At 41.1% G+C, this 13868-nt stretch overlaps 1 protein-coding gene across 2 annotated transcripts in view; it reads right to left on the reverse strand.

The window, feature by feature from the left end:
• sh3gl2a (SH3 domain containing GRB2 like 2a, endophilin A1) overlaps positions 1-13868 on the reverse strand; it is a 37857-nt gene that overhangs the window by 4964 nt on the left and 19025 nt on the right. The window contains exons 2-9 of one of the 2 annotated variants that reach the window (XM_085409713.1): positions 4073-4141; positions 3548-3620; positions 3102-3245; positions 2616-2749; positions 2361-2519; positions 1949-2052; positions 1710-1825; positions 65-79 (exon numbers count right to left, since the gene is read on the reverse strand). In XM_085409713.1, coding sequence (XP_085265839.1) covers positions 65-79; positions 1710-1825; positions 1949-2052; positions 2361-2519; positions 2616-2749; positions 3102-3245; positions 3548-3620; positions 4073-4141 — 814 coding nt within the window. The remainder of the gene's footprint in view (positions 1-64; positions 80-1709; positions 1826-1948; positions 2053-2360; positions 2520-2615; positions 2750-3101; positions 3246-3547; positions 3621-4072; positions 4142-13868) is intronic. The other variant, XM_085409712.1, reaches the window with a different exon arrangement.

Raw genomic sequence — 13868 nt, forward strand, 5'->3', positions numbered from 1 at the left:
GGGTGATGATGAACTGATGATCACACAAAGGTAGAAAAAAAAGCACAAGTTTAACCTGGCTCACCTGGAGACCTCGAACCTACAAGAATTAAAAAAAAAAAAAATCATAATGGGAAAGAGAAGAGTGCAGAGTTGGATTCATTGGTTCTCATTTGTTGATGAATATTCTGATCAGTTCATGTTAAAAACTGTAAATAAACAGTAGGGGAAAAGATAAAATTAGGAAACCAAAAGATGCACTGTAAATTCTCAAATATATTTCACTTCCTTTATTGGCTGCTGCCATTTAAAAGCAAAAAAAATATCATATTGTTCTTCTGCTGTTTGAACTGCTGGTTTAAATAGTTACAAAATATGGAACTGTTTGTGTATTGTGCATATTTTCTTTTATCTTGATAGCAGATCTACTCCATTTTTCATGCGTTCTTTGATGTTGTTACTGTGCCTCTTTGCTGTTAAAAGCAGAATCCTGCGTATATTATATTTCATAGTAAATAGCTTAAATGGGAGCGATGAAGATGTATTCTTTTCCGGGAGCCTTTTATTGTGAAATATATCGAGCAGAGCGTTACTGCAAGCAGGTCATAAAGTCAAGCTCTGCCCACAATCCAAGAACAGTTCCTGTCTGACTTATCAATTTCATAATTCTTGACACTGATGTCTGGTTTGATCTGTACCCTGGGGATGAAGGCCTGCTGTTGCTCTCCCTCCTTTGAATTTCCATGTATGCGCACGAAAGGGCAGAGACATTTGCTCTCCACACACCCCAGGCTTTTTTACACACATGCATGTGAAAGGGCAGGTGGGTGCCAATATAGAGCGATGCTGCCAAGTACATTTAAGGGTCTACAATCAGACCTGACTGCAGCAAAAAGAACGTTTGCACAGGACTCTGTGCAGAGATACAGTGCAGACATACTGCTTCCATAGGAATTAGGAGGATAAGTAGCAGTCAGACGCTAATCAAATGTACTTACTTAACCGATCGTCACCAAGTGGGACCACCACCACTATAAAAGCAGAAGTTCTGGCAGTTTGCTGATCTGGAGCATTTGGGTGTTTGTTAACACAATGCCACAATCTTTCCAGGAGTGGACATCCCAGAGAATTCATGCCGATGCTCAGAGAAACTGCAAAAACCCCAAGAGCTACATCTCAGACTCTGCAGGCCCCAAAACTGAACAACTGAAGACTGGACTAAAGTCTGGCTTGCTTGTAAGGGTTTCCAGAAGAAAGGAAAAAAAATAGCGGCATAGTGTTGCAATGGCCCAGTCCAGACCTGAACCTGACTGAAATGCTGTTGTGGGACTTTCAGAGAGCTGTGAATAAAGGTGGGTTGATGATGTATATAGTTTTTTGCTTATGATGCTGCAGTCCTGTGAAACTCTGTTTTCCACATGATTGTAAGTGGCCTAAAATTTGAACAAAGTCAAATATTCATCAGCGAAAGGTATGAGTAAGGTTTTATCAGTTAATCTATTACATCTGTGTTAGTGTTGTTTTTTATTTGAGAATTTATAGTGAAAATGAAAAACGGAGAAAGGTTAAATGAAGGGAAAAAAACAAGTTTTGAAAGTAGCCCAGAAACTATCCTTGAAAACAAAATTAGACTCACGAGATTCTCAAAATTGAGATGAAAGTATACATATAGTACAAGGACTAGTTTCTGGGCATCTTCCTGAACAGTAAGTTTGTATTCTAGTTCTCACCTGGAGAGCGAGCACTGTGGACACCTCCATTTTGGCTCAAATTGATGGAGAAGTCCATAGATGTGCGCGGTTTTGGGACAAACTCTTTCCTTGGTTTGGTGGAAGTATCCTTTATCCTAGAAAAAGCCAAATAATCCCTCAGAGATTCTGTTTCTCTGGCTTTGCTGCATCACTAAATAACACTTCAAACATGTAAATCATGAGAAGACCCAGCGGGAAAGTGAAATGTCAGTACTGACCGTTCATCGATCTTACTGGTCAGCTGTGTGAGGATCTCGGCAGCTCGGGTGTGATACTCCACCTGAGCGTGAACCAATGCAGCCAGCTGGCTCACCTGTTCAATCTGTTGATGCACAGAGAAGAAGCACAAGATCTGCTACACATCCATACAACAGGCTGATGTGTTTCTACTTTAAACCTTTATCACCAAAGTTTCATACAAATCCAATGAACTTATTTTGTATTTTTGACTGTAAAACTCATCTTTCAGGAATCTTTTTATATTTTTTCTTTAGGCCAAAACGATTGAGGACTTAATGTGAAGCCCACCAGGTAAAATCTAAAATCTAACCGGGATTCACTCTCAGACATGTTCAGAGGTTCACATATGTCATGTGTGCTGATGAATTTGGGGAAGTGCATAGTGCTTACATCACTCTCCAACAGGTGGAACATGCTCTGCTCAGCGACCTCCTTGGAATCATCGAATTTCTCAAGCGCTTGTTTGAGTTCGTCATCCGTCAATTTGCCCTGACGTTTCTTTTTATAATCAAAGTCTAGACGTCGACCTTCCAGTTTCTTCAGGTGGTGCTGAAACGAGAAAAACCAGACAGGTGATATGAATTCCCGACCCAGAGATGATTTTCATTAGTCCCCCACCCCCACCATGCCGCAGTGTCAGAGTACCTGGATCTCCCTGAGATCTTTGTCGTGAAGGTTCTGCAGAGGATCCACAAAGTTCTGCTTCACCTCCATGTCCAGAGCATCCTTAACCTCTCCAAGCTCACGCATGGCTTCTCCAACATCAATCAGCGCAAGACCTACAAAAACAACACACATTTTGTATTTAGTCGCCACATAACATGTGAACACGTGTTTTGATTTCAGTGTATGATGCAGAAAAATGTGGGGATTTTAAGTGTAACTCTCTCGTTAGAGCCTACAGCAGATTTTCAAAACAGGTGCTTCTCTTTGAAAAACATCTTTATGTTCAGTCATGAAAAAGGCACTCTGCTGTGGATCTTGGCTGGAAAACAGACTCATACATTTTTCATGATATTTCTTTCCTGCGTACTTGAAGGAATAAAATCGTTCTGCTTTGTTCTTGCAGAGTCTGTAAGAAAAGTGTTTGTCAGACTTTCTGTGACCAGCTTTTAATGTGCTGCAGCTCACCAAAGTTTGACTCCTCTCCGAGCTCCCTGCCAAACTTCTGCATGGCCTCCCCCAGGATGACCTCAGTCTGGGTATAGCCCGGCCCCTTCTCTTGGCCTCGGATGCGTGACATGGAGTTCATCATGCTCATCTTTGCTCTTGTGGCTAAAGAGACAGAAAACTAATGAAATCCAATGCTTCTGGGATTCACGTTTGAAGGAATTAAATCTGCAGTCATGATCCACAAGCCTAAAATGTAATTAAAATGGCTAAAATGAGTTTATTGTTTACAGGAAGTTTAATTTGCAGATTAATGTTGCAAAATACAAGAAGAAATTAAGGCTAATAAGCATTTTGGATTAACCATTAGTGAATGAAATAACACTGGAAAAGTGGTAACACAGGTAAAGGTCAGCCAGCAACACCAAAAACCAATCCTGAAGTTTGTGGGATAACCATCATGTTACCTGGGTTAGGCTGCAGATACTCAGTGGTCTTTGTGATGATGTCCATCACCGCTCGAGCTGTGGTGTCCACCCTCTGCACACCACAACGTGGAAGGAGATACACAAGGCAAAGAAAGAAATTACAGGTAAGAAATGACAAGCTGCAACAACATTATTACACGAGGATATCAGATAGCTCACATCGCAAACAAGTACTAACACACATCCATGCTCTGCTCATAGGTGTAACATGGAGCTGTAAAGTGGGTGCAACATCCCAAAGGTATTAGACCTTTTCAAGCACACTTCTCTTGCAGCTTTTTAGTTTAAATTCAGCGTTGGTGCAAATATGTGTGAAACATGTCTCCACAACTTTAGAGTTTTTACAGTAACGTCAGCGTACGAAAACGAAATCAGTGGATTCTTGACCAACGTTCTCTTTAAATGGTCCATGTTAGTCCAACAAAGTTTTGATAATAAGTGCAATAATTTCTGGAAATTATTGAACAACAAGGTGATAATGTGAACGTGTGAGTGCAGTCGTGCCTTTTCCATTTCAGTGAAGTCATCATCAAGCTTTGTTCCTTCTGCTCCCCCGACCTTCTCGCTCACTCTCTGCAAAACAAACAAACCAAAAAAAAAAAAAAAAAAAGAATTATCAGGCCGGCAAATCATGAAAAGGTGAAATGCTGCAAGTGCAAGAGGTCGAAGAAATTTCTGTGATTCTCAGTGATGACGTTAAATAACTGAATCTGAACAATATGAAAAAAGCCCTGAGCAAAGTACAGGCACAGATAATAAAAGGTTTCTCATAAGTGCAAGCTTAAAATGAAGATTCATCATTTTATTTTGTTTTTATTTTGACTCTGATTAATAATTGAGATTGCACTCTTATTGCTAATATGAGACAATGACAAAAGAGGAAAATTTGTCCGCAGTGGGTGACACGGTCGTCCCTTTTTCATCTTGTTCTGCATCTGTTTCAGTAGATGACTTCGTTCTGCCACTCTCAGCAGCTGGAGCATCCTGTCTGTGGATATAAGCTCTTCAAACATTTTGATTTCTTTGCTAGCCCATGCTAAACAGATCCAGCCCTCTGACCCTCCTCAGGTGGAAATGACACGAAATCTAAACACAAGTTGTCACCCTGAAGACATAAAACAGGGTGTCAACGATGAGTGCAATATCAGTCTCAGTGATCATCAGTGAAATGAATCTGGTATTCCAGAGACTGCTGCCAAACAGCAATATAACTTGCAGCAAGATACAATGCATTTATTCCTGATATTTCAAGACGCAAAGTGTTCTTCATGAAAAAAAAGAAGAAGCAAATTAGCTAAATTTGAGGGAAAACATCTTTTGGGTTATATCGGAGTCCCCCAGGTAAACTCATACCCGTGGATAGTTTAGAGCATGTAAAAGCCTTCAAGTCTGATTAGAATAAAAAGGCTTCTGGTTAGCTCCTGCTTTTAAAGTTCAGGTTTAGTGTTGACGAAATTCACCATCATGTCTCATTATGTCTGCTGATAGAGATAAAATAAGTACGGGTGCCCAACAAGCTGCAAGCGTTTGCATTTATAGCCTTAGACATGGCACGAGGTATAAATACAGAAATAACTCCCGTCCCCTCGCTCTAACATTTCCAGCTCTGCCACCATCGGGACCGATCTGTGATGCGTCCGGGCGCCTTGAGGGGGCAGCAGTCTGACACAACGAGGCCAGACACAGCCCTCAGAGGATGGACTGAGGGAGGAAAAATGCTTTCAGGGAATGTCATGATGCGTGACTGAAGAAATCATGAAAGCTAAGGTCAGTCGATGAAATCTTTCCTTGAGCGGGAATAACGCTGTACCCCACCACGCTTGCGTATCCTGTGCTGATCACATCTTTAGTGATGTGGACTGCGAGGAGCTGAATTATCTCTTATTATGCGAGCAAAAGTGAGACGTGTTTTTCCCTGCTGGTGGTGGGGAGTGATGCAGAGGGATGATCTGTGACAGACAGAGCCGGCAGGTTTATAAGGCTAAGCCTGTGGCAGCAGTTTATGCAGTGTAAGACTTTCTGAAGATTGGTGCTTTATGAGTCATCGTAGCAAAGTCTTTTATGATCTCACTAGTGAAAGAGCTCAATATTCTGACAGCTACATACACACACAGACACATATGAAATCCAGCAGCCAGATACATTTCCTGTCATTAATTTTCCTTCAGCATGAAATTCTCCTTCAGCTGGTGACAGGTACCTGCCCATGCCTGGCTTATCAGGTGTGTGTAACTTCCTGTTCTTAATCACGCAACAAATTCTTTCTCCTGCCAGACCTCAGGATCAAAGACTGAAAGGGATCAGGAACAAAACAATCCAATAAAATGGATGAGTGTGTTTTTCAAATGTGGGGAAAAAAAGAAGCTGGAGTAATTTATATGTGGTTCGTGCATTCGCTCATGAGTCACAGCTGTAGTGGCACTGCTGCCGATCAAACAGGCCGGCTAATTACATCCTGAACTACTTTACACCTGGGGTGTTATATATAGGCAAGTGCATGTGATTGCTGCGCGTTCCCAGACGCACGAATGCAGCGAGCTGACCGATTACAAAAGGAAAACAAAGACAGGCCGTGTTTTATGTAGAATTATTTAAAAAAATACGAGCCCACATCTACATGTGCTTGACTCTGAGCACATGCTGACGTGTCTCAGCTGATAAAACTGACAAAGATTGGGACAAAATCAAAGAGTTTTCTTTTTCATTTTTAATCAAGATCTAGTTGGTGTGTCAGCTCAAAAATAATTAGCACAGAATAACAGCTGTGCATAATGGTCCAGTCACAGGTTTGGTGCCTCTACAGGATTTTGCCCATTATTCTTTCACCACAGAGAGAATTAGATGATTATTACTCTTCCCATCCGCCCCAGGTTTGGCATGAGCGAGGAAAGTTTTGCTGGGTTTTCCATAATCTTGCATTTACAGGCTGAAATGTCTCTTTCGCGTTTCTCACCTGCTGTCTACAGAACTGACGCTCGATTTTTCACTACAATGCGGAGGGTGTTATTATGAACTGTAGCAAAACACTGCAAATTGTGGGAGATTAAGCAGAAAGCAGTATTCTGTTTAACACTCAGGATTCATACACAAGTAAAGACAGTGAATATAATAAACAGCTTTACACTATACAGCAAAGTATACATGCTCTCTTACACAACTGCTTTTCTGGATGCGGATGTGACCCATAAAGCTTAATAATGTACACAACTACAAGGAATGACTTGCAATGTAGAAGAGCCTTGTCACATTAAATATAAAACCTATATAATTCATTCACTTCAATTTGTTCCCATCAATTCAACATGAAAACTGTTATTTGTGTTGGTGTTAAAGAAAGAAATGTGCAGTGTCCTTTAAAAATCCCTTTAACCAGATCATCACCTGTAAAATTACGTGAGAATTTAAACACTATTTGCCCATCAGGACAGAACAAGCCTTGTGACTTTGGGTGGGGCAAACTAGATGTAATTTCAGCCCTATGTAATTTTCTCCCTATGAACCTGCATGTATCCAATAACTATTGACTTATTTGACTTAAAGATTAAGGGAGGCTAGAAAGTAAGAGCCAACAGAAATGGATGAATAACAACAAAGTGAAGCAGCGTCTGGGGATCTGCATGAGAAACTGACGGAATAAGAATGAGCTCTTGGTGGCTGTTTTGAGTAAGTGGAGCAGCGTTGCTGTGCTTGCTGCTGCCCAGTACAGCATTGGCTGCTGTCAGTGTACGATGAATCCCCCCCAGACACTTTGAAAGTGGAGAGCAAAGTCAGTCACTATTGTGCTTTGATGGCTGCAAGACGAGGAGACGGCACTTAAGTGCATTGATGGAGGGAAGATGTGCGCAAGCTTTCCCTCATGTTAGAGACTATATATAGAAAGTCACAGCCAGTCACGAGACAGGGAGTGAAGATTGATCCAGCTACTCCCAGTGACTTACTACACATTAAGTAAATGTGTCGCATGCCAACGACCTCACCTAATGGTCAGGAAACCGACAATCTAAAACCTCCCCGGGGTAAACGGCGATGTCACTTTCTTTTTATCCCTCCAATCAGTCACTCATCCAACAACCAACCCTACGCTTTTCCTCCACCCATCACTGTCTCTCAGCCCTCCTACTCTTCTCTTCCACCCCCCCTGCAGGGAAAGGAGACACCAAGGGGAACTGAGCAGCAGTGGTGGCAGTGTGACGTGACCCATTCACAGAACTGTAAAATGCACGGTTGGCTGCTGGGTAATAACAGTAGTGTCGTAGTAGGTGACACGCAACCTGTGACGTCAGAGAGACGCAGTGCTGATTTACGCAAGCACACGGACACGAGGCTGCTTTGTGGTCCCAACAGATGGAGAAGCAAAGCACAGATACAGTTTCCACTGCATATCTTTTGCCAGGTTTTTTTTTTGTTTTACCACACTGCAGAGCCTTATTCTATAGACTACTTCAAATTTAAATAAATAAATAAATATACTGTACTGTGTGATAATTTTTGCCTTGACCCTGATTGAAAAGAATCTATTAATATGCAAACAATGTTTCTTTTTCAACAATATGAGACACAAGCCGCCTCCAGCTTCAATGAAAAGTCATTTCTCAGTCTGCGTTTACTGTCTACATAGCACGTGATTAAGCTTCACATAGGACCATAAACATGTTTTAAAACATGACCTGAGATCCTGCTCATATATACACTCATTCAACTTCAAGATACAAGATGAGACCCAAAGACCTTGTGATTAGACCTAGAGACCTATTGGTGACCCCCTAGCGTGCCTGGTTGCTAGGGAAAAATGGGTATTACCTAATCAGTTGGTGAGATTGCAAAGAGGCTGCCGCACCAGAAACCTCCTTGTGTTTGCTTTGGTTTCCAGCAAATTTCTACACTTGCCAGTAGTTTGCATGGAAGATGCCGACTCGCTTTTTACTCTCCGAACTGCAGTGAAACTTGATAAAGTGTGACACAATCTGGAAACGGGGGGAGTTTAATTAAAAAAATAAATGTTGTACTTTTAGAAATGCGCTGGTTGCAGCAGTTATAAACAACTTTCTGTGAGTCTTTTTTCCATGCCAACTACTGGAGACTGTGGCAACCTGCTAGTGACCAAAGCAATCATAAGGAGGTTTTTCTGGGCAGCACTGTATCCAGTCAACTTCACACTAGCAGCTGCCAGTAACCACTCACCAACTGGTCACAGAATAAACACTTCTCCTTAGCAACTGGTGGTTAACAGGGGCACTGACCAGGAGCTTTAGCCAGCAACCTCCAGGAACCACTCGCACCCAGCTGAGGAATACTCATTTCCCCCCCATGATTGGTCTCCGGGCCTTTATGACTAAGGCCCTACGTATTTTTAACAGGTGATGGTAAAAACAAAGAAATAGATCTACCACAATTATCAATAAATTTCTTCCTGTTACTTAAAAAATGGCAGTATGGTTAAGCAGTAAAATAAACATCAGAATGATCAAACAAATGGAAAGGAGGTAAAATTTATGAAGACTGTCCAGTCGTGTCTGGCACAGTCTCAACACATTAACAAAATTATAATTACTATGCTAGCATGAATATGCTACATAAATTCGCTAACAAGCAGTAAAAAGCCTGTTTTGGTTTTTCAGGGCAGAACTGACACAACCTTGCAGTAATCACTCCAATAATTTCTTTTTGAGAGATTAAAATTATGACCTGATGATGCTCCAAAGGTCATTTGAACCTTACGACCTTTCACTTTGAACAGAAGATTTCTTTCTCATGGTGGTGTAGAGCAAAGATCAACGGATCAAAGTTACTAGGATTAATCTTCTAGGGACTGTCTGTCTGTACAAAATGTTATCCGCTCCATAATAGTTGGATTATTTAAAATTGGTGGAGTGACATCACAAAAGCAGCAGACCACACAGAACAAGAGGTAAAATAAAAAACACCGACTCCAACCAGAAAAAAAGATGCTCCCCCTCCATTTCTTTCTCCTCTGGCTGCCATCCACACAATGCAAATCAGACTAGATTAAATATGCTAAATAGGGAGAGAAAAGTAGCCCAGAGGTCTTGCCAAAGGCTCTTCTTCCCCTGTCTCAAGATCCGTTACGTCACCGCTACGGTCAGACAGCATGTCCTGACACGCTCCCATATGGATGTTTTAACAGTGCGTCTACGTTCTTAGAGACTTTGGCGGAAATAACAGGATTTAGTAAAGTAAAACCGAGCATGATGATGTAACGGGTCACCTTACTCATAAGATCGATTCAGTTCTCAGGTTCTAGATTTTACTCTGATGAAAAGTAATTAAGTAAATCCAATCATCGGGACCCACCGTCTCATGCTCTTTCTTTTGCTTTTGCATTTATGTGTTTTAAATTATGTTCATGCTAATCATCATTTTTACCAAATTACTTTCTTTTTGAAGTGTGATGTCTGTTTTTCATGCTGCAAGACAAATTACCGGTGCAAGGCGAATAAGATCCGCAGCTAAGATTGTGACAAGTCTTTTTGCACAAGCTAACCTGCCCTGTCAGTTAAGGTGTAATTTAAATTGAAGGTACAGATTTTAAAAGAAAAGGCAGGGATACGAGTGATATTGTCAGATGAGGAGGATTTTCTAGACAGACAGGGGCAATGACTTCACTTCACATCAGCAGTAAAAACATATTTAAAACCCTGCTCAGGTTTAAACGGAATTTATTCCAGTCACTGAAATATGAAATCTTAAAAGCTTCAGCTCAAAATCTTACATTCTACAACGTCTGTGTTTCAAACCGATTGTTTCAGTTCCTTTAGGCTCAAATCCAAGTGAGTTTCTGCCCTTTTCAGGAGCCAATTTCACAGATGCACCACCCCCTGAACTTTTTAAGACATTACCAGACAGAGCTATATGTGAGGATACAAATGCCAGTTTGATTGGGCGTAAAGTGGACTTTACCCTCCCAGCTTCTAAAGTTCAAACTAACGGCCTTCTAGCAGTCACAGCGAGTGATCATATGTCTTTCCACCTGCACACTCTACCCATGTGTCACCTTTCACCTAACTAGAGTATTTCCAGAGATGAGAATGGATTCATCATGGAAAAACCGCTGTTAGCTTACAGATCATAAGAGGCAGCTCCTCTGATCGGCTGCTTTGATCTACAATCAAGCTAATGATTATGTTAGCCACATTAGCCATGCAATGCACTAACACTCACAATTATTTATGCCTTTTCTTTCTTGTGGGGACACTACCAAATAAATAAACAAATAAGTAACAAGTAATAAGTAATAAGTAACATATTGGTTCTTCAGTTGCTATCTTATATCTTAAGTTTTCTCCTGCAGCTGTTATAAGGTGCCCGGGGTCACTATTCTGTGGTATTTGCAAGTGGTAGCTTATGAGATTTGTTATTATGGAGATTTTGCATTGAATGTATTGCAGTAGCCTATACTGCAGAGCATTTGCCACCAGAGGAAAGCATGTACTGAAGAAATTGGTAGATAAGCTCAGTGAGCTGTGAAATACGGCAACTGAATGGAACAAACTGGTATTCTGATTATAAACATTCTCTGTTTTCCACGTTATTCTATGCCCGCACGCACTTTATCTAACTTACTCTGTGAGTAAGGCCAATTTAGGCCTTACTCACAGAGGCCTTTTGAAATGTTTTGCTTGCAGCAAAGATGCAGTTTTTCTTATAAGGTGAACGTTCTATTTCTACTTTACGTCGCACTCTTTCCACTACAGCGCGAGGATTAGCTGGTGAGCGTTTGTTATATTCAGTCACAAGGAGGTCTTGCCAGCGATCGGTGGTTGCCAGGAGTTTGCCAACTTTAAAATCCTTAATTAACCTAACTTGCACGTCTGGACTGTGGGAGGAAGCCAGAGTAGCTGGAGGAAAGGACATGCCAGCTCCACAGAGAAATGTCAAAACAAAACCCGGAGATTCACATGTTTGCGCTATTGGGCAACAATGCCAATGGCTGCACTGCCATGTTGCTGTGATGACAGCAACCCCCCCACCCAAAAAACAGTAAACTAGTAAAAAATAAAAATGTCTTGCATCCGTTTCAAAACACTAGTTTTAGAAATAACTATACAAATGTGCTGATATTCCCCTGTTGCAGGTATCATCGGCTCCTCCAGTATGGAAGAAGGTTGGGGTGTAGCAGATACCCAGTATGTCACCAATTTTAGCAGTGCTAGCACCGTCCGCCTTCTCTCCTGGCAGGTTAACGTCCTCTACTGTAACACAATCTGGAAAGCAGCTACTTTTAATGACAAATTATATCACATTACTTTATGCAAACTCTGACTTGTAAGACGAGTGCTAGTAGGATGTATGTTTTCTATCTTTTCAGCTAAACAAGCACAAGTGTTTCTCCCACACAGGCTCTCGCTGGGCTTGGCTACCTGGCCGGTGGCTTCAGCTTGGCTTTTAGTGAAGGATATGAGAGTTGTATTGATCCTGCAGTCAAGCTTGCAGCAAGAACCACAGCGCCTTTCTCCTGACTTTAAAAGGATTTATTCAACACCGTTGCCAGAATAAAACCTTTACCAGGTGCTGAATCTCACATTTATATATTTATTTGCCAACAATGATTCACCAGCAGGCCATCACTGCTTGCTTTTTGATTAAGAGACCTGCCCACAGGGATTACTAAAAACCCAGTAGGCAAATACAACAGGAGACTTTAAAGAGCAGGCTTTCACACCTGTGTAGGACAGGCTCAGTTAATACTCTTAAAAGGCTGCAATGAAACTGAGCTGACGCTGACACAGAAAGTGTCTGCTGTTGCTTTTAAAAGGAAGTCCAGGATTAGATTACTTCGCTAACTGCAGAGCACACTGTGATCAATTCTATATCATCATAGCTGCACCGGCGCAAACAGTCAGGCTGTTATTTTCATATTTCTACACATGCATTTGTGTTTTTATGATTCACAGTTTGGAAATCTGCTTCTGAGGTGGTTCAGCTTATTATATCAAAATATTACCATTAAGAAAAGTGCAGTTTAATACAGAAGACATTTAAAAACAAGTCAGTAGTCTTTTATATTTATTTTATCTTCTACCTTTCACTGTAAATGCTATAAATAGAAAGAGTGGGTGGAAATAAACATGGCTTTTTTTGGTTGTCTGCATGCTAAATACAAAGTTTTATATTAGTAAAGTAAAGACACACCCCCCCCCCCAAACACCACCACCACTACCACCACCACCAAAGCAAAACTGAAGAGATCTTATGGAAGTCCTGAAAAACAACATCACAATTCAAAGCACTTTATGGGCAAGGACAATCCTATTAAGACTTATTTTGCTTCATTTATGTTTTAAAGGTATTTTAATTCTGCTTTTATAAAAAAACCTACAGAGCTAAATTCACTGTTACTGATGCTATGTTTCATATTTCAGTTATGTTTGTCAGCATGCTAATATTTACAAAGTGCCACTGAACCGAAAGCGCCGCTGAGGCACGAATGAATGTTACCTGATATCAGGTCTAAATTAAACAAACCAATAAATAGATTTAACATGGCTTACACAGCTATATGACTGCATGTAATAGGGGTGGGGGAAAAAATCGATACTGTGTAGTATCGTGATATTTTGTTTGCTAATAATGTATCGATACAGGGACAGCAGAAATCGATATTTTGTTACAAAAAAGGTTTGTTTTTTTCAAATGATTTCATGTATGGATACGATTACACAGAAACCCATGGGATAGACGGAGGTTTTTAATGCTGACATCCCACAAGCCTTGCAGAGATCATGGTTTAATATAAAAAGATATAAATTTAGATTTGATTTAAATGACCTATAGGTTCTCTTTGTCTATGATGCAGATCTACATTTGTACCTGCTTGTTAGACTAAATGAATGTAAATCCAAGTGCATCCATCCTCCTGTCCTCTTCATACTTGTATATTCAGTATTAAAACAGTGCTGTTAGCATTAGCATTAGTCACATGGCACATAATGTGAGGCACACAAGGAGCGTGCTGCTGATGCCACTCTCCTCCCCGCTGCCTCCCGCTGCCTCCCCCCCTCCTTTCCTGCTCACTATTCTAATCCAGGCTGGGCACACGGAGGCCCCTGCTTTAAATACACCCAGGGTGGAAGAGGGAGATTAAAAATGACAAGAGTGATTAGTGAAGCCATTAGCAGGACAGCCCCTGCTGCTGGACAATAACAGGACGATCTCACACTTCCTGTCAGAATTGAAACATCCCTCCCCTCCTGATCCAGTTACCTGCCACCGAGCTGTCCTTTTCCCACCATAGTGGGAGACATTTTTACAGAGTAAAAACAACACAGTCATCACACGACTC

This window comes from Rhamphochromis longiceps, linkage group LG6 (assembly GCF_057381845.1).
Source record: "Rhamphochromis longiceps isolate RC_006_pf linkage group LG6, R_longiceps_female_GT1.1, whole genome shotgun sequence".
Taxonomy (NCBI): domain Eukaryota; kingdom Metazoa; phylum Chordata; class Actinopteri; order Cichliformes; family Cichlidae; genus Rhamphochromis; species Rhamphochromis longiceps.